General features: G+C 42.6%; 1 protein-coding gene across 4 annotated transcripts in view; it reads left to right on the forward strand.

Annotated features, from left to right (window-relative positions):
* Positions 1 to 19,463, forward strand: part of CCDC34 (coiled-coil domain containing 34) — a 46,591-nt gene extending 27,128 nt beyond the window's left edge. For 2 of the 4 annotated variants that reach the window (XM_056526691.1, XM_056526694.1), the window contains exons 5-7: positions 4,677 to 4,835; positions 7,195 to 7,336; positions 17,753 to 18,178. In XM_056526691.1, coding sequence (XP_056382666.1) covers positions 4,677 to 4,835; positions 7,195 to 7,336; positions 17,753 to 17,970 — 519 coding nt within the window. In that variant the 3' untranslated portion in view covers positions 17,971 to 18,178. Of the gene's footprint in view, positions 1 to 4,676; positions 4,836 to 7,194; positions 7,337 to 17,752; positions 18,179 to 19,060 lie in introns of those variants that run through there. The other 2 variants (XM_056526695.1, XM_056526693.1) reach the window with 2 other exon arrangements.
* The last annotated feature ends 2,134 nt before the right edge of the window (positions 19,464 to 21,597 follow it).

Here is a 21,597-nt window from a genome sequence, read left to right on the forward strand (position 1 = left end):
ACAACATATCAAAAGTTTTTGTATCTGACAGTGCATATTTAAGGGTTCCATAAATTATTATACAAACATTATCTGACCACTTTAATTTCATCGGGAGCAGCCAGATATCAAATGTGAATGGTGATGTGCCGATGGCAGGTATCCAGGCAAAAATCAGGATGTTGGATTTCAACTGCTGGATACGTTTGTTCTCAGGGCATACCATAAGGCCTTACTCCTCTTTCCTCATTCAGTACACAGCTGATTGTGCAAGTGTATAGGGAGGGATAGCTGATGGCTGAATAAGCAAAGTATATACCCATCTTTAGATTATGAAGGGACTACTGAGGTAACTGTGAAGGGGGCAAATAATGCGTATGTACCAAAAGCTATTTTTTCAAACCCTTCCATACACTTGCATGTATGTGTTTTCAAAGGGGAGAGGGGAAGAAGCTGCTGCCAGACTCTGCTTTTTAGAATTCACCATGCCTATTATTCTTTTCTCCAACATTTCCTACTCACACCAAAGTTAGCCAGTGCAGACTACTTTACATGGGCACTTTCAGAATCAAAAACCTTTTTATTACCGTATGTACTCGAGTATAAGCTGACCCGAATATAAGCAGAGGCATCTAACCTTACCACAAAAAACTGGGAAAACTTATTGACTCGCATATAAGCCTAGGGTGGGAAATGCAACAGCTACTGGCAAATTTCAAAAATTAAAAATAGATACCAATAGTTACATAATTGATGCATCAGTAGGTCATCCTCCATACTTCTGTGATTCCCACCCGACCCCTCTGTTGTCCTCCAAACACTTCTGCCCCACCCCCTTTTACATTTACTGTATGTGATAGCACAGTACCCACCCCCCTGCAGTCTGCACTTTGTGGAAGCTGCAGCTCTCGGCGGTGGCGGGATTCTCCTCTTGCAGAGCATCCAGGAAAGGGGTGTCCCTGCGCACGGACGTCTGCTGCTCTTAAAGCGGCAGCATCCATACCCTGGCTGAGTTTACTTGGACCTGAAGCCCCGGTGGGATGAAAGGAGGAGGGGAGTAGGGGAACAGATGGAAGACCTGGCCCACCAGGCAAATGCCCGATGGCCAGTCCTCACTCAAGTATAAGCAGAGTGGGGCTTTTTCAGCATAAAAAATGTGCTGAAAAACTCTGCTTATACTAGAGTATTTATGGTACACCTTGCTTAAAACATTAAGCTTTCTAATATACATCATTAAAAAAAAATCTCCTTTTTATAGAAACCATGGTTTAAAAAATAAATAAAAAAAAAACACTAGGGTCCCCATACCATCCAGAACATAGTCCTGTCCATCTGCAGCATCTTTTTTGTCCCAGCTAAAGCACAGGCTGGGACCCAGTCCAGTATGAGAGGCAGGACTAGCACTCCTCTGTGCTCACTCCTGTTACGTCCATGAGACTCGTCTGAAAACATAGAGGAGGGGGTTACAGAGCAGCCTGCAGTGATTGGATGAAGAAACCCAGCACAGCAGACTTGGGCAGGAAGTGAATGCATGTTGAGTAAGGGCGGGCTCAGTGCTGGTCTCTGACATGCCTCTTCCTGAGCAGTGGATGTCAAAATGAGTAAGCAGCAGAACAGAGGGGTTTGTGAGCCAAATACAGAAGCCAGGCACATAAAGATCCAGAATGACCTAATGAGTAACATATAGATGTAAGCATTATTTTTGAAGTGGTATGACAGGTACACTTTTATAAAACCTGTATGGGCACCTTTAGACATAGACCTGATCTGTTTTTGATATGTAGGTGTATACGTGGTCTGCTGGTTGTCTGTCTGGCATTTTATTACATTTAGTTATCTATGAAGCAATGCACATTCCTTCTGACTGGTTGAGTAAAAAAAATAAAAAATCCCAATCATTCCTCATAAGTATTTTCCCTCCATGAGCCTAAAGTGGGATCATATACCAGAGCTGACATGAGTAATGGTTGGGCATTGTTCTAAAACCCTATGATTAAAGGATTATGGTGATTTATTTAGAAAACCATCTTGGAAATAGCGTTGCCTATAAATTTTTTTTATAAAGTATGTGAAAGATTGTTTTATATGTATTGAGAGGACTTATAAAGTGTACCAGGTGTTTCCATATAGCAGAAGATGAGGTCTGAAGCCGAGAGACTTGCCGAGCTATGTGACAATACAAGGAGAGGCAATTATCTCTGCTGGCACAGTGCCCGTTTGCTATTACAGCTATTAGTTAATGTGGCTCCAAGAAGCTGGTGGGGCCCCTCGCCCAGGGTGTAATTAACAAATCACAAGCGTCACTCAGTGTCATGAAATAGTTCTGGCTGCAGCGAATGGAAAGCAGCAGAACAAATAAAATAGGAAGCAAGGGATTACACAGAGACATGCAAGAGCTCCAAATGAATGGGGCTGAATGAATAGCTTTAAAAAAAAAAAAGTATTTTTGTTCACTTTTCCATCTGGGGACAAGAGGGAAGTGTAAAGTACCGTGCAGGGCATCCAAAGACAATTATTTAAATATGCCCTTTGGAACTTGAATTGCGCGGAGGAAAACCTAATTTCCTTTTGCTGTGTTTGGGAAAAATATTCTGTCTCTCTTTAACTTTTGTTATATTCCTGTGAGGCGTGTGTGGTCTGTTATTGTACTGTAGATTCAAGCAATGAATTTATAGTTACATTTACAGTAAAATTATTTTAATTCAGCATAATTGGGTTGTGATAGGTGTCAGAGTATGGAACAGTTTACACATGGTATTTTTTAGCTGTTCTTATGGCTCCAGAATGTCACAAAAACTGCATTTATGTAAATTATTATTAAAGGAGTACCCTGGCAAAAATTAATTTATCCCCTATCCCCTAAATAGCTGATCTCGGGGGGGGGGGGGGGGTGGAAGTCCAACCACTGGGCCCCCCACAATCTCCAGGAGGGGACCCTGGCGCTCTGTGAGGAGCACGTGTCGTCTACCGGTAGACTGCACACGTTCCATTCATTTCTATGGAAGCGCCCATGAAGCCAGAGAGCTGTACTCGGGTCTTTTAGGTGCTACCATAGAAATGAATGGAGCAGGTGCCAGCTGCAGCATGTGCTCCTAACTGCCCTAACCCCCCCCCCCCCCTCAGTTAATTGTCGTTGGAGATCTCCTTTAAGTTCTGGAAAAACAGCTGGTTATTCACATTCAGTATAATTTTACCTGTGCAAAAAAAAAACCCTTAGAGACTTTGGGGTAACTGGGCCTGTTTACAGTGTTAATATGAGATTAGAAATGCATAATTTGCTTTCTTTCTAGAAACAGCTCCCTTTTTCTCAAATTTTACCCATTTTAAGTATGTACATGATACCAGTGGGGCATTGCTCTATATTTTAAAGAAAAAGAAGCATGTCCGAAAATGCCACCACTGAGTGTCCAGAAAAAAAGGGCAGCAATGTTCATAAATACATTTTTTTTTTATTGTAATGTTAGAAACGTATAGAACATCTGTTCTTGGGAAACTAGTGTTCCTTTTTAAGGGTACTTCTATAGGTGCGTATTTTTCTGCAGATGGTTTTGCTACCCATTGACTCCAATGGACAGCAAAATCTACTTTAGAAAATCTGCAGCAAAGTACGCACGTGTGAGCATCCCCTAACTGGGTTGTCTAATGAACACCACACCTTGTCGTTATTTGCCCTATTAGGGCATGAGCCCCTGCCATTACATTTATGCCTTTAAATGGACACTCTCATTAAAACTAATTTTTGCTATTGCACTCCTTATGGTAAATAAAAAATCTTTCTAATGTACTTTGTTTAAAAAAAAAAAAAAAAGGTTTGTGTTTAAAAAAAAAAAAAAAGCTGCCACTAGGTGTCTCCCTACTTGTCCAGAGCACATTTTCCCCATCTTTTGCACAGACTTTGGACTCCTGCTGGCCTGGTAGAAGTCCAAAATCAGGAAATGCTGAGGGGGGCAGCCTTATCCAATCATAGCTCATCTCAAACACTGAACTGCTCTGGGCTGTGTAGCGCAGAGTGAGGTAGGAAGTTTTCCCCTGTATGGCTTCACATGATGTCACGCCTGCTGGGAAACACCCCTTCCCTGTTTGTGAATCTGACTGAGCAGGAAAAAAAGAGTAATATCAAGGTAGAAAACTAAAAAATAATAAAGACAGGGGGTGGTTTATCATGATGGGTGGCAGTAAACTTGGAAGATTATAAAATGTAACAAGATCATGACAGGTACTCTTTAAGCCAGCCATCCATCCATCCCTGGTTATTTGGACAGCCATTCTATTGAACGTCCTCCATGTAATACTATATTTCCCCTGTAGTGGCCACTGCAGAGGAAATGCCTGGTTATCCACAGCTTTGCCCAGCTTGGAGTGGGGCTTGGGGTGATCAGTTGATCCCTATGTTGGCCACACATGGGTTCCTACCCTTTCCAGATAAGACATCCCATTTAAATTTGGGTTTCCACATCAGATGATTTTATTGATATGACTTTTTACCAGGGACCTGGAGTTGCGTGTTCTGAGAAGCTTAAGTTTGATATTTACATTGTTGGATCTGTATGTCAGCTCATGTGTCACGTTATTTCCACCTGCTCTTAGCTGTAGGGTACTTCTAAACAATGCTCGAACACGAAGATGAGCTTTATATTTGGTGCTGAAAGCTATGGACTCTACATAAGATAATAATAGCATTACTCTTTCTCACACAGGAAAGAAAAGAGAAGGAACAACTTCTTCTCAAAGAGAAGCAGGAAAAAGAGCTTGAAGAACAAAAGAAGCGTTTAATAGAAGAGAAGAGTAAAGAGAGATACCAAGAATGGCTGAACAAGAAGAGAGAGCTGGAGCAGGAGAGGAAGAGGAGACAGAAGGTCTGTATCATGTAAAGAGTGATGACTTCAATTATTGGTGTTCAAGGACTCGAGGAACTCAACTTCCCAGTCCAAGCCTCCGAAAGATTAATATATATAGATAAAAATATTGGGCTGCACTGTCACACAGTGGAGAGGAGGGTTCTGAAAGGGCATGATGTGTGTCCTCCCAGCATTCCTCTGAAAGCAGATCACTGAATAGTAAGTAAAGTGGTCAATAGATCACTATCATTTGTATTCTGCCCTAGACTAATGCTAGGACGGCATAAGCATGTCTTCCCAGCAACTTTCTCTCTGTGAACGTTCTCCACTGTGTCTCCAGACTCTGTCATGTCTGTCACATGTGCTCAGTGTGAACCTGCTTTCATCTGTGAAGAGCACATGGCGCCAGTGGTGAATTTGACAATCTTGGTGTTCTCTGGCAAATGGCAAACGTCCTGCACAGTGTTGGGCTGTAAGCACTACCCCCCTCCTGTGGACGTCAGGCCCTCATACCACCTTCATGGAGTCTGTTTCTGATAGTTTGAGTGGACACATGCACATTTGTGGCCTGCTAGAGGTCATTTTGCAGGGCTCTGGCAGTGCCCCACCTGCTCTTCCTTGCACAAAAGGCAGAGGTAGCGGTCCTGCTGCTGGGTTGTTGCCCTCCTACGCCTCCTCCACGTCTCCTGATGTACTGGCCTGTCTCCTGGTAGCGCCTCCATACTCTGGGCACTACGCTGACATTGATGTGCCATCCTGGATGAGCTGCACAACCTGAGCCACTTGTGTGGGTTATAGACTCAGTCTCATGCTACCACTAGAGTGAAAGCACCGCCAGCATTTAAAAGTGACCAAAACATCAGCCAGGAAGCATAGGAACTGAGAAGTGGTCTGTGGTCACCACCTGCAGATCCACTCCTTTATTGGAGGTGTCATGCTAATTGCCTATAATTTCCACCTGTTGTCTGTTCCATTTGCACAACAGCATGTGAAATTGATTGTCAATCAGTGTTGTTTTCTGAGTGGACAGTGTGATTTCACAGAAGTGTCATTGACTTGGAGTTACATTGTGTTGTTTAAGTGTTCCCTTTATTTTTTTGAGTGGTGTAGACCCCACATACCAACTTAGGGCATTAGTATCCTTTCCAAACAGCGCAAGTGGCAAGATAGGGATGATGTAGATTGGGCAGAATACCACGATTATATAGGAGAGTACTTTTTTTGTCATCTGTATCTTATGTCATGTGCTTTAGATCTATTTGCCTTACTCTATACCAATGTTTCCCAACCATGGTGCCTTCAGCTGTTGCAAAACTACAACTTCCAGCATGCTGGGAGTTGTAGTTTTGCAACAGCTGGAGGCACCCTGGTTGGGAAACACTGCTCTATACATTGGTGTAAGTATAAGCAGATTTCTTGCATGTAGAGCTGTCCCAGGAAGGGGGGGGGGGGGGGGGTCCTAGAGCTCTGATTTAAAATGTCATTTTCCTCTTAGTGAATGGACTAGCCCTTTTTGAAGACCCAGTCTTATTTTGACTTTAAAGGGGTACTTCGCTGGAAAACATTTTTCTTTTAAATCAACTGGAGCCAGAAAGTTAAACAGATTTGTAAATTACTTCTATTTAAAAAATCTTAATCCTTCTAGTACTTATCAGCTGCTGTATACAGAAGAAGTTCTTTTCTCTCTGCTGACACCTCTCTGTCTGTCCCCATAGCAAATTTATCCTGCTCTGGACAGTTCCTGAGACAGACAGAGGTGTCAGCAGAGAGCACTGTGGTCAGATAGAAAAGAAATTTAAAAAAAGAAAAGAACTTCCTCTGTAGTATACAGCAGCTGATAAGTACTGGGAGGGTTCAGATTTTTTAATAGGAGTAATTTACAAATCTGTTTAACTTTCTGCCAGCAGTTGCTTTCCAGGGGAGTACCCCTTTAACCATTCTGTGGGTGCAGCACATTCCAATAACCATGAATTACAATCCCTCCTGGAAATGGAGAGGATATTAATAAGTTCCATGAATACATTTATGGAGCATTTGTAAAATGGCAAACAAGAAACCGCACTGAGGTATAAGGCCTGGGGGAGAGGGCAGAGCAGCCTAGAGATTTTTTAATGAACTGTGCCGTGATCAGAAACAGACCTGACCTTGCAGTTTGTAGAGCGGCAGTGAATCCACATCACACTAGCTGCTATGGGAAGCGTGCACCACAGCTATTACATGCTACATCTCACTGGAACCTACATTCTAGATGAAAGAGTTCTAGAACATTACTACTTTATTTTACACCATGCATTATTCATCATACCTGCTTTGGAGGGTTATTATGCAGAGGGGACAGGGGGCAGATGTAATTGGTATCTCATGTGTTTCTGCGCAGGAAGAAGAGGAGAAACGTCTGGCTGAGCAGAGAGAGAAGAAGGAGACGGCAAAACGGACGTTCGAGGAGTGGGTTGAACAGGCGAAAAACAGACCACGGCCTACACTAAACAGCTATGGTTATGTCAATGGGAAATTAACAGGTGGGTACTAGAGTAGGCTTTAAGTGCCCCTCACCAGGCATGTTATACCAGTTGCTTCATATTCCATATTTAAAAGAATTTCTGCAAATAACAGAGCTAGTAAAATAGTATAGTATATACTTAATCCAAGGAATATACCAGTGTTTCCCAACCAGGGTGCCTCCAGCTGGTGCAGCCCTTGGTATGCTGGGAGTTGTGGTCTTGCAACAGCTGGAGGCGCCCTGGGAAGGAAACACTGGAATATACTATAAATGTTGTGTAATTCCATGTTCCATGAGCCACATTGTGTAAACTAAGAAAGCCAGGAGCAGCCTCATACAAAAGGAGACCAAAGGCATGGGGGGCCAAGTTACTAGCAAGTTCCTTCCATTTGGTTACCTCCTGTATACAGCCGTCAGCAGCCAAATTGAAATGGTGAGCTTGACCTACACCCCTTTTCTGTAGAGTCTTTGTTTGAAATTCTTCCAAATCGATATGGAGAAGAGTTTGGGGGGGGGGGGGGGTGTTGTAAGCTTGTTTGTATATAAGGGAGAATTCACACACACCGGAATCACTGTGGATTTAAAGTTGCAGATCTGCAGTTGTTAAATCCGCAGTTGCAGACTTTACAAGGCTATCGCTTTACTGAAATGACAATCAAACATATGTAGGAATTGCCTTGTAAAATCTGAAACTGCGTATTTTACAACTTTTCACTAGTAACTTTTTAAATCAGCAGCAGATAGGTGATGTACCCTAAAACCAGCCATACACATGGAGTTTGACTAAAATGGATGACTTTGGCCATCAGGGCTTAGGGTGAGTTCACACCATGATTTCACTCTACGGCTACTGGATTCATTTGGGGGGAGCGAAAACCGGGTGTTCCCGTTTCCCAGCCGGTCCCAGCCAAACGTTGACTCCAGTCGGCGCTTTTTTTGCCCCGTATCCGGTTTTCTGACCAGACCTAAAACCGTGGTATGCCCACCCTTACCTTCCTGCAGAGCACTGCCTACCAATACACGATCTGTGGGTTTTCAGCACACTGAGCTGTGACATGATCAGCTAAATTCAGACATCATGTGCTACTTCGTTCAACTGCATTGTATGATCACTAAATCCTTCATGTCCATTATTGTTAGTAGTGCAACAAAAACCTTTTTAGGGCTGTATAAAAGATGCAATGATTTAACAATAAGCATATATAGATATGGCATAAAATCTACTGCAGACCAAATAAATGCTCTTTCTTAGAGATGATGCTAGCTGTTCAGGCAGTGCATAGAGCCAAGTTTAAGCGCTTATTCACACTAAAAACAAAAGGGGGAAAAAAAAAAGGAAAAATAGCCAGCACAACAACCTAATACACAGGTGCCTGCTGCTGTGGCAAATACAAAATGTACAAACAAGAAAGTTGCAACAGCACTCTAGGTCAAAAAATGGAGGCTCTTAGCGCACTTTTTGATCAAAATGTGTCCCCCATCCACCATGCGGAGATGGCCTCATATTGGATGGGACCCTAACATGATAACTCACCTCTGCTGTGCATATAGCCTCTGACTGTGTGACACGTTGGATCAGCCATTTACTAAACCACCTCCAGTCTGAGAGGGGTGGAGTGCATGGCTATAGAGGGTGCCACACCCCCCAACTTACAAAGGAAAAATAGCCAGCACAACAGCCTAATACACAGGTGCCCGCTGCTGTGGCAAATACAAAATGTACAACAAAGAAAGTTGCAACAGCACTCTAGGTCAAAAAATGGAGGCTCTCAGCGCACTTTTTGATCAAAATGTGTCCCCCCCCCATCCACCACGCGGAGGTGGCCTCATATCGGATGGCTTATTCACACTACAGATTTTCTGAGCTGAATTCCTCTCAGAAAATTAAGTGCAGCAGCCTCCAATTGTTAACTATGGGATTCTGCACCATTCACACTACTGAATTTGTTCATTCCTTTGCTGTAGCTGGGATCTGGAATTTCCGCTCTGATATGCATTGGGAATTTATTGAGATTGCACGTTTCCAGGTGGTCTTTGCGCTGGCTTGTTTTGCCAGCAGTCACTACAAATGGAATCTCTGCCAAGAATATTTCCTAGTATGACGTGCCTTTGTATTGCAGGTCATTTAATTGGCATCACTGCCTCCATAACTCGTATACTGTTCTGCTGCTGTTAGTGATGTAATGTCTCAGGCTGCACTGCAACTCGGGAAAACCTGAGAAGACAGTCATTTTGTATGCTGTTAAGAGAAACTCTGCATGTCAATGGGCACCCTAATTTTAATGATGCTATATGCCTTTATACACGAAGTGGCAAAGAAGAAAATGTAAAAAAAAAATATATATATATATATATATATATATATATATATATATATATATATATATATATATGAAAATGTAAAAAAAAAAAAAATATATATATATATATATAAATATATATATATATATACATATATATAATCTTAGACAACATTGTCAAAGTATAGTGCAGCTTTACTGGTGGATCAATATTAACCTCTTCAGGACCCATGACATATGCATACGTCATCACACCCTGGGTCTTAAGGACCCATGACATATGCATACGTCATGTCTTTTCCTGGTCTCCGCCGCTCACCCGGCGGAGATCGGAAGCGGATCCCTGCTGAAATCCTTCAGCAGGGATCCAGGGCAAACGCTGAGGGGGGCCATGTAGGCCCCCCATGTCGGCGATCGCCGCAAATCGCAAGGGAAATCGCCCTTGCGATCTGCGGCGATACCGGGCTGATCGGGTCTCTGGGACCAGACCGCCCGGTAATTTTGCATGATCCCGGTTGTCACGGACAGCCAGGACCATGCTAAAGCACAGGAGCGAGGTGGCAAGCCTGCCACCTCCTCCGATCCCCTGCGATTCTTCGGTTAGTTAACCGACCAATCGCAGGGGGGGGGGGGGGGGCGGTTACTTCCTTCCGTCCTGCCCGGCCCCTGGAAGTCCGGAGAGGACGGGAGGAAGAGCGGAGGACGCAGTGGGGGACGGGGGAGTGCTGGGGCCCGGCCCCGGTACTTACCTCGTCCCTGAAGACCCGGCGGCGACAGGTGAGTAGATCTTCAGCCGCGGTCGGGCCCTCTACAGCAATGCACGTCGCCGTAAAGCGACATGCATTGCTGTATTGGGACCCTATATACTACAACTCCCAGCATGCCCAGACAGCCCTTGGCATCTGGGCATGCTGGGAGTTGCAGTTTTGCAACATCTGGAGGTCCACAGTTTGGAGACCACTGTGCCCTTCCAGATGTTGCAAAACTACACATTCTCAGCATGCCCTTACTGTCCAGGCATGCTGGGAGTTGTAGTTCTGTAACATCTGGCCCTTCAGATGTTGCAGAACTACAACTCCCAGCATGCCTGGACAGTTTTGGCATACTGGGAGTTGTAGTTTTGCAACATCTGGAAGGTCACAGATTGGGAACCACTGTATTAGTGGTCTGCAAACTGTAGTCCTCCAGATGTTGCAAACTACAACTCCAAGCATGCTGGGAGTTTTAGTTCGGCAACATCTGGCTCTAAAGATGTTGCCGAACTACTACTCCCAGCATGCCTGAGAATGTTTGGGAATTGTGGTTTTGCAACAACTGGAGGCACACTGGTTGGGAAACATTGTCTGTTTCCTAACTCAGTGTTTCCGAACGTGTGTGCCTCCAGCTGTTGCAAAACTATAACTACCAGCATGCACTGATAGACTGTGCATGCTGGGAGTTGTAGTTTTGCAACAGCTGGAGGTCCCCCCCTTGTGAATGTAACTTTCTGGAGCCAGTAGATATGAATTTTTTTTTTTTTTTTTCATGGATTACCCCTTTAACTATGTATGTACCAAGGAATGACAAAACACGTACAAGACTAACCTGCAAACACACAACACGAGAGGAACCACGTATATTTCCCATCCGTTCTCTCTTCAAACATTGTCTGTTTCCTAACTCAGTGTTTCCGAACGTGTGTGCCTCCAGCTGTTGCAAAACTATAACTACCAGCATGCACTGATAGACTGTGCATGCTGGGAGTTGTAGTTTTGCAACAGCTGGAGGTCCCCCCCTTGTGAATGTACAGGGTACAGGGTACATTCACATGGGCAGGGGGCTTACAGTGAGTATCAGGCTGCAAGTTTGCAATGCAGCAAATTTTGCGCGGCAGCTCAAACTCGCAGCGGGAAAATCGCTGTAACCCCCCCTGCCCATGTGACTGTACCCTAAAAACACTACACTACACTAACACAAAATAAAATAAAAAGTAAAAAACACTACATATACACATACCCCTACACAGCCCCCCTCCCCTCCCCAATAAAAATGACAAACTTCTGGTACGCCACTGTTTTCAAAATGGAGCCTCCAGCTGTTGCAAAACAACAACTCCCAGTATTGCCGGACAGCCGTTGACTGTCCAAGCATGCTGGGAGTTTTGCAACAGCTGGAGGCACCCTGTTTGGGAATCACTGGCGTAGAATACCCCTATGTCCACCCCTATGCAAATCCCTAATTCAGGCCTCAAATGCGCATGGCGCTCTCACTTCGGAGCCCTGTCGTATTTCAAGGCAACAGTTTAGGGCCACATAGGGGGTATCGCCGTACTCGGGAGAAATTGCCTTACAAATTTTGGGGGTCTTTTTCTCCTTTCACCCCTTATGAAAAGGTGAAGTTGGGGTCTACACCAGCATGTTAGTGTAAAAAAATTAATTTTTTACACTAACATGCTGGTGTTGCCCTATACTTTTCATTTTGACAAGAGGTAAAAGGGAAAAAAGCCCCCCAAAATTTGTAATGCAACTTCTCCCGACTACAGAGATACCCCATATGTGGGCGCAAAGTGCTCTGGGGGCGCACAACAAGGCCCAGAAGGGAGAGTGCACCATGTACATTTGAGGTGATTTGCACAGGGGTGGCTGATTGTTACAGCGGTTTTGACAAACGCAAAAAAAAAATTTCGGATACTACACCCCTCACGGAATGTAATGAGGGGTGCAGTGAGAATTTACACCCCACTGGTGTCTGACAGATCTTTGGAACAGTGGGCTGCGCAGTGGGGGGTAAATTCTCACTGTACCCCTTGTTACGTTCCTCAAGGGGTTTAGTTTTCAAAATGGTATGCCATGTGGGGGTTATTTTGCTGTTCTGGCACCATTGGGGCTTCCTAAATGCGACAAGTCCCCCGAGTAAAATTTGCTCTCAAAAAGCCAAATATGACTCCTTCTCTTCTGAGCATTGTAGTTCGCCCGTAGTGCGCTTCAGGTCAACTTATGGGGTACCTCCATACTCGGAAGAGATGGGGTTACAAATTTTGGGGGGTATATTCTGCTATTAACCCTTGCAAAAATGTGAAATTTGGGGGGGAAACACACATTTTAGTGAAAAAATTTTTTTTTTTTTTTTTTTATGTATGCAAAAGTCGTGAAACCCCTTGGGGTATTAAGGCTCACTTTATTCCTTGTTATGTTCCTCAAGGGGTATAGTTTCCAAAATGGTATGGCATGTGGGTATTTTTTGCTGTCCTGGCACTATAGGGTCTTCCTAAATGCGACATGCCCCCGAGCAAAATTTGCTCTCAAAAAGCCAAATATGACTCCTTCTCTTCTGAGCATTGTAGTTCGCCCATAGTGCACTTCATGTCAACTTATGGGGTACCTCCATACTCAGAAGAGATGGGGTTACAAATTTTGGGGGGTATTTTCTGCTATTAACCCTTGCAAAAATGTGAAATTTTGGGGGGAAGCACACATTTTATTGAAATTTTTTTAAATTTTTTTTACATATGCAAAAGTCGTGAAACCCCTGTTCTGGCACCATAGGGGCTTCCTAAATGCAACATGCCCCCCAAAAACCATTTCAGAAAAACGTACGCTCCAAAATCCCCTTGTCGCTCCTTCCCTTCTGAGCCCTCTACTGCGCCCGCCGAACACTTTACATAGACATATGAGGTATGTGCTTAGTCGAGAGAAATTGGGCTACAAATAGAAGTATAAATTTTCTCCTTTTACCCCTTGTAACAATTCTAAAATTGGGTCTACAAGAACATGCGAGTGTAAAAAATGAAGATTGTGAATTTTCTCCTTCACTTTGCTGCTATTCCTGTGAAACACCTAAAGGGTTAAAATGCTGATTGAATGTCATTTTGAATACTTTGGGGGGTGCAGTTTTTATAATGGGGTCATTTGTGGGGTATTTCTAAGATGAAGACCCTTCAAATCCACTTCAAACCTGAACTGGTCCCTGAAAAATTGTGATTTTGGAAATTTTGTGAAAAATTGGAAAATTGCTGCTGAACTTTGAAGCCCTCTGGTGTCTTCCAAAAGTAAAAACTCGTCAATTTTATGATGCAAATATAAAGTAGACATATTGTATATGTGAATAAAATAAAATAATATTTGGAATATCCATTTTCATTACAAGCAGAAAGCTTCAAAGTTAGAAAAATGCAAAATTTTCAAATTTTTCATCAAATTTTGGGATTTTTCACCAAGAAAGGATGCAAGTTACAAAAATTTTTTACCACTAAGTTAAAGTAGAATATGTCACGAAAAAACTGTCTCGGAATCGGAATGATAACTAAAAGCATTCCAGAGTTATTAATGTTTAAAGTGACAGTGGTCAGATGTGCAAAAAATGGCCGGGTCCTTAAGGGGTTAAAGGGGTACTCCCGTGGAAAACTTTTTTTTTTTTTTTTTTTAAATCAACTGGTGCCAGAAAGTTAAACAGATTTGTAAATTACTTCTATTAAAAAATCTTAATCCTTCCAGTACTTTTTAGGGGCTATATACTACAGAAGAAATGCTTTTCTTTTTGTATTTCTCTGATACCATGACCACAGTGCTCTCTGCTGACCTCTGCTGTCCATTTTTGGAACTGTCCAGAGCAGGAGAAAATCCCAGTAGCAAAGATGCTGCTCTGGACAGCAGAGGTCAGCAGAGAGCACTGTGGTCATGACATCAGAGAAATCCAAAAAGAAAAGCATTTCCTCTGTAGTATACAGCCCATAAAATGTATTTGTAAATAATAAAGATTTTTATTAATAGAAGTAATTTTCAAATCTATTTAACTTTCTGGCACCAGTTAATTTAAAAAGTTTTCCCCTTTAAATCAGACCCATTTTAGGGATTGCCCCGTTCAGAAGATAAGGGCAGATTATCTTGAAATGCACCATATTGTGGGTTTATAATGCATTGCCCTATTGATAGGTTTTTGTTTTTTTTCCTACAATAAAACAAAACATACACTACAAACGTAGTGTGGATCCAGCCTATCTGTTGTTGTGATGCTAAAAGAAAGGACAATATATAATAAAATATCACTTTTGTGATACTTTTTACTTGATACTTTTAGTTTACTTTTTGTTTTCAAAATGTTTCAATTTTTGTCCTTTTTTTTTTCTTTACAAGCATAAAACAAGTGTACAATAATATTTCCATTGAAAGTTTTACAAGCTCTAGTGTTTTGTGCATGGTAAATACATTTACTGCCTCTCCGGAGTGGAGACAGGCCAGGCATGCTTTTCATACCTTTGTTGGAAGCTCATAAAGTGCTGACAGTTTCCATTGGCGTCTCGAACACCCCCCCACCCCTGTACATAACGTATGCCAGAGCTTACATTCAGGTCGGCTGGGAAGTGTTTGGTGCCGTGTCCTCATGGGAGAAACATACTGACATTGTGAGCCTCACACATTCCTGCTGTCAACCACTGTCTAGGCATCTGTACTCAGGATTGCTGATAGTCCATCAGAGGTCACTTACTCCGTCTTCTGGGGCTTTCAGAGTTTGGCTCTTGCCACGGCGCTTATATTTGTCACACTTGATCTCGTGGTTGGCAGATAGATAACCTTCATGGTTCACTGAAAGGCATAGAGAGACCATATAAATAAATCATGAGGACGAGGCTTAACAATGATTCCTTGTCAAACAATAGCTTGTGTTGAAGAGAGAACGGATGGGAAATATACGTGGTTCCTCTCGTGTTGTGTGTTTGCAGGTTAGTCTTGTACGTGTTTTGACATTCCTTGGTACATACATAGTTAAAGGGGTAATCCATGAAAAAAAAAAAATATTCATATCTACTGGCTCCAGAAAGTTACCGTATTTTTTGCCCTATAGGACGCAACGGCATATAAGACGCACCCTATTTTAAAGGTGCAAAATCTAGTAAAAAAAAGATTCTGCACCAAACAGTGATCTTCAACCTGCGGACCTCCAGATGTTGCAAAACTACAACTCCCAGCATGCCCGGACAGCCAACAGCTGTCCGGGCATGCTGGGAGTTGTAGTTTTGCAACATCTGGAGGTCTGCAGGTTGAAGACCACTGGATAGGAGGTAATACTCACGTTTCCCCACCACTCCGGACCCGTCACCGCTGCCCTGGATGTCGCTCCATCGCTGACGCTGCGTTCCCATGGTGTCCCCCGACGCTCCGGACGTCTTCTTCCGCGGGATCTACGCTCTACGTCGCCGTCATCCCGTCGTACGCACGCCGCTCCTATTGGATGACGGGACAGCATGCGCGACGACGTGATGACAACGAAGGAGAGCGCCGTCATGCAGGGGATCCTGGCACGGAGCAGACAACGAGGAGGCAGGTAAGTTCCCTCCCGGTGTCCTGTAAGCTGTTCGGGACGCCGCGATTTCACCGCGGCGGTCCCGAACAGCCCGACTGAACGCGGTGGTCAGCTTTGATAGCCGCGTCTGAAGGGTTAATACAGGGCATCACCGCGATCGGTGATGTCCTGTATTAGCCAGGGTTCCCGGCCGTTGATGGCCGCAGGTATTCGCCGTATAAGACGCACCAACTTCCCCCCCCCCCCCCCCCCCAGTTTTGGGGAAGAAAAAGTGCGTCTTATACGGCGAAAAATACGGTAAACAGATTTGTAAATTACTTCTATTAAAAAATCTTAATCCTTCCAGTACTTATCAGCTGCTGAAGTTACATTGTTCTTTTCTGTCTGATAACAGTGCTCTCTGCTGACATCTCTGTCTGTCTAGGGAACTGTCCAGAAAAGGAGCAAATCCCAATAGCAAACCTATCCTGCTCTGGACAGTTCCTGAGTCAGAAAGACAGAGGTGTCAGCAGGAAGCACTGTGGTCAGACACAAAAGAACAACTCCACTTCAGCAGCTGATAAGTGCTGGAAGGATTATGACTTTAATAGAAGTAATTTAAAAATCTGTTTAACTTTCTGGGGCCAGTTGAGATATAAAAAAAAAAAAAAAAAAAAAAGTTTATTTTTTTCATAGAATACCTTTTTAATCAGTCATCTTATAAAAGTATAGCACATCACAAGCATATGCCAACATGCCATGACTTTATGGTAAGTGGGGTCTAACTAGAGATGGGCAAATTTATTTGGCAACAGATTTGTTTGATTTCCCCAAAATTGGGCCTTTCTGCAAATAAAAAAACTTTTGAAATTCGTATCTGACACATTTTTTCAACATGGTGGCTTCTACTCCTCGCTGTACACAGCTGCACATATCCTGCACTGTCCATGTTCTATACCAGTGGTCTTCAACCTGCGGACCTCCAGATGTTGCAAAACTACAACTCCCAGCATGCCCGGACAGCCGTTGGCTTTAGAGTGTTGGGTGCAGCCCCGAAGGCTTGTGATGTGATGGCCACGCCCCCTCAATGAAAGTCTATAGGAGGGTTCATGATGGCCGTCACCCCCCCCCCCATAGACTTGCATTGAGGGGGTATGGCTGTGACATCACAAGCTGGGTGTGACCATGATGTCATGAGCCTCCGCCCCGCATCGCCAGTCATCTGGCACAAAGTGAAGTTTGCTCTGTGCACCGTATGTCTGGGGTGCTGCAGCTGAGATTGCGGGGGTCCCCAGCGGCGGGACCCCCGCGATCAGACATCTTGTCCCCTATCCTTTTGGATAGGGGTAAGACGTCTAAGGGCAGAGTACCCCTTTAAAAAACAGGTCTACAAGTCTTCAATTTCCATGCAGTGCCACTAGGGGGAGTATTATGTCTTCCTGCCAAACTGGCTTATGGACTATTAGAAGCCATGCAATGCACTATGGGAAAAAGAAGTATGCAGAGTAACTAATTTCCAGAAGGAAAAGAACGGTAGACGTAGACTGCAGCACTTGGCATTCCTAAAATGTTATTTTGAATCCTTTTTTATTTATTTTTTTAAATTTTTTAATACACCTTTTATTATTTACAAACCTCCTAATTTTTATTTAACCCTATTGATCCATGTTCATATCCCAGAGATTCTTCTAGAGCGCCCCTCCGGTTTTGACAGGATTCATTAGCAATCCAGGATATATGGAGGCAGCCACTATACGGTTAACCAGGGTAAAATGGTTTGGTTTTTAACATGCTTGAGCCATGCTAGTCTCGTGGCTATTTTCTACTTTTTGTGGTTGCTACTCTTGTAGTTATTTATTCTTATTTGTTTGGTTCAGGCTATTACGATGGAAGTTCCTATCCTGCTCCAGGGTTTTATAACCCCATTCCATGGAAGCCCATTCCTGCTCCACCACCACCAAAAGAGAATGCTAAAAACGTGTCTGGAAAGAAGAAAAAGCGACCCGTTTCACATCACTTATACAGACCCAGCACGGCCATTGTGTGTAAACCGAAGGACAATCTGCAAGTTGGTGGAGGGATGTTTAGAAGATAACAGGAATATAGATGAACGGACCATTTGGCTTATTTTGTTAAACATCACACTTAATACAGATTTTACTAAATAGTGTCTGTTTAGGAAACTATCCATTCTGTCACTTTTATTTATCTCAATAGTAAAATGCTTTATTCTTAGATTATAGGGGTACTCTGGTGGAAAACAATTTTTTTCATATCAACTGGCTCCAGAAAATTAAACAGATTTGTAAATGACTTCTATTAAAAAAATCTTAATTCTTCTAGTACTTATCAGCTGCTATTATGATCCACAGGAAGTTCTTTTCTGTTTGAATTTCCTTTCTGTCTGACCACAGTGCTCTCTGCTGACACCTCTGTCCATTTTAGGAACTATCCAGAGTAGGAGCAAAACCCCATAGAAAACCTATCCTGCTCTGGATAGTTCCTGAAATGGACAGAGGCGTCAGCAGAGAGTACTGCGATCAGGCAAAAGAAAATTCTAAAAGAAAAGAACTTCCTGTGGATCATACAACAGCTGATAAGTACTGGAAGGATTACAATTTTTTAATGGAAGTAATTTGCAAATCTGTTTATCTTTCTGGCACCGATTGATTTAAAAAATAAAAATAATTTAAAAAAAAGTGTTTTCTAGTGGAGTACCCCTTTAATCCTTCCAGTACTTATCAGCTGCTGTATACTACAGAGGAAGTTGTGTAGTTCTTTTCAGTAGGACCACAGTGCTCTCTGCTGACACCTCTGTCCATGTCAGGAACTATCCAGAGCAGGAGAGGTTTGCTATGAGGCTTTGCTTGTACTCTGGACAGTTCCTGACATGGACAGAGGTGGCAGCAAAGAGCAATGTGGTCAGACAGAAAAGAAAACTCAACTTCTTCTAGAGCATACAGCAGCTAAGTACTTGAAGGATTAAGATTTTTTTTTTATAGAAGTCATTTACAAATCTGTTTAACTTTCTGTTACCAGTTCAATTGAAAAAAAAAATAAATAAAAAAATAAAATAAAATAAATATATATATATATATATATATATATATATATATATATATATATATAAAATTTCCACCGGTGAACCCCTTTAATGATAATACAATCTTATTTTTTGTCCACAGGTCCTATTTAGTGAACCTGAAAGATCAGGATGAGCAGTAAGATAGGTAGATGGTGCAGTGGAAATATACCTTTAGCAATGTTTTTTCTATGCCGGTTGCTAGAGACTCCTTTTTAAATACTATTTTATGAGCGGGATTAAACTGGTTGTAGGATTTCTTGTGACATTTATTGCCTGTCAGAGAAGGTGACATTGTATCAACAAAGTAATATATTCTGATGTTTGTCTAAGTTGTATGAATGTTGGGAGATAATTCTGGGCTCTTCATGGTACTGTGATATGGGGGTGAATTAAGAAACTTACTGTGTCAGAATGAGAGCAGTGGAGCAATACCAGACATAACCCATGGACATGTATGGCACTGCAAGGAAGCTGCCATGATTCTCTAACCCTGGTCCCATCTACCCCCCTCCCCCCCCCCCCCCCCCCAGGATGATGTAGTTTGTGCCCCTTATAGTATAGGCAAAGTGTAACCTCTGAATATAAGCCAGTGTTTCCCAACCAGGGTGCCTTCAGCTGTTGCAAAACTACAACTCCCAGCATGCCTGGACAGGCATGCTGGGAGTTATAGTTTTGCAACAGCTGGAGGCACCCTGGTTGGGAAACACTGATATCAGCATTAGGGAGCACTTTTTAGGGCTTGGTTAGTAATATTTATGACTTTATTGGAATTATGTAACTGCAAAATTTGTCCGGTCTTGACAGTGCCTTCTCAAAGCAAGTGGCGATCAGCTGATTTACTCAGGCTAAATACCCCTCACAATTAGCAGATTTCACAAATAAGGACTTTGGTTGACCACATTTTTCCTGATTTCCACATATTTTGGTCTCCGCTAAAATACATATGTAGTTTCTTCCAAACTTGCAACAGAAGTAAAAGGCGCTGGACACAACCACTGGAGAAGAACTCTGTTTAATCACCCATAATGAAACGCGTTTCACAGTAAGACTGCTTCATCAGGCCTGATGAAGCAGTCTTACTGTGAAATGCGTTGCATCATGGGTGAATATATTGATACTCCGGTGGAAAACTTTTTTTTTTTTTTTTTTATCAACTGGTGACAGAAAGGTAAACAGATTTGTAAATTACTTCTATTCAAAAATCTTAATCCTTCCAGTACCTATTAGCTGATGAATACTACAGAGGAAATTCTTTTCTTTTTGGAACACAGAGCTCTCTGCTGACATCATGACCACAGTGCTCTCTGATGACACCTCTGTCCATTTTAGGAACTGTCCAGAGCAGCATATGTTTGCTATGGGGATTTTCTCCTACTCTGGACAGTTCTTAAAATGAACAGAGATGTCAGCAGAGAGCACTGTGCTCATGATGTCAGCAGAGAGCTCTGTGTTCCAAAAAGAAAATAATTTTATCTGTAGTATTCAGCAGCTAATAAGTACTGGAAGGATTAAGATTTTTTTAATAGAAGTAATTTACAAATCTGTTTAACTTTCTTGCACCAGTTGAATAAAAAAAAAAAAAAAAAAAGTTTTCCACCGGAGTACCCCTTTAAACTAAGTTCTTCTCCAGTGGTTGTGTCCAGCGCCTTTTACTCCCGTTGCAAGTTTGGAGGAATCTGTAGTTTGTAGTTCAATACAGACGTGGAGCGGCTGCAGGCATCTATACCATACATCTTATTCCATCATTACACTTTGCGGAGTGTAACTTTATGTGGTTAGCGCCACCTTTCATACACCTGCCTTTGTTTTAACGTGATCACACTACGGAGCGCTGTCTGTGTCTTGTTTTAAAATACATATGTGACCACGTATTTCATGATGGACAGTTTGTTTTATTTTTTAAATAGCATCCTATTTCAATATATTTAAAATACTCAAGGTTTTTACTTTTAAACTGTTTATTTTTAGAACACCTTGGATTTTTGTTTTGCAAGAATATTTTAATAGAATTTTTATGAAAAATTACTCTTTATTTCTTCTTTAAATTTCACAGTGAAATTTTATTTGAATTTCCACAGAAAATATTTTTCTACTTCGAACTTTGTTTGATAGCGTTTTTACATTTGTAATAAAAACGAAAAAGTAAAAAAAAATAGTAGTGTTTTTTTTCTTTTTTCCAGTTAACAGTTTAATATATTGCAGGCCATATGTTGTAATGCAGGGGTCTCAAACTCAAATTATCCGGGGGCCACTGGAGGTAGCTGCTGGGTGAGGCTGGGCCGCATGCATCCCTTACATATAATGCCCCCATCATGCGCCCCTCACATTATAATGCCCCAATTATGTGCCCCTCACATACAATGACCCCATCATGCGCCCCTCATCATCCACCAGAAAAAAAAACCTTATTCCCCCTACCCCCGTGTGGTAATAGCATGAGCTGACGGATGATGGGCGTGGTACTTCTGGGGGTTCCCCACATTAGGTAGGCAGCAGGTTCCCCACATTAGGTAGAAGCAGGTTCCCCATATTTAGGTAGAAGCAGGTTCCCATATTTAGGTAGAAGCAGGTTCCCCACATTAGGTAGAAGCAGGTTCCCCACATTAGGTAGAAGCAGGTTCCCCACGTTAGGTAGAA

The sequence above is a fragment of the Hyla sarda genome, chromosome 6 (assembly GCF_029499605.1).
Source record: "Hyla sarda isolate aHylSar1 chromosome 6, aHylSar1.hap1, whole genome shotgun sequence".
In the NCBI taxonomy this organism is placed as follows: domain Eukaryota; kingdom Metazoa; phylum Chordata; class Amphibia; order Anura; family Hylidae; genus Hyla; species Hyla sarda.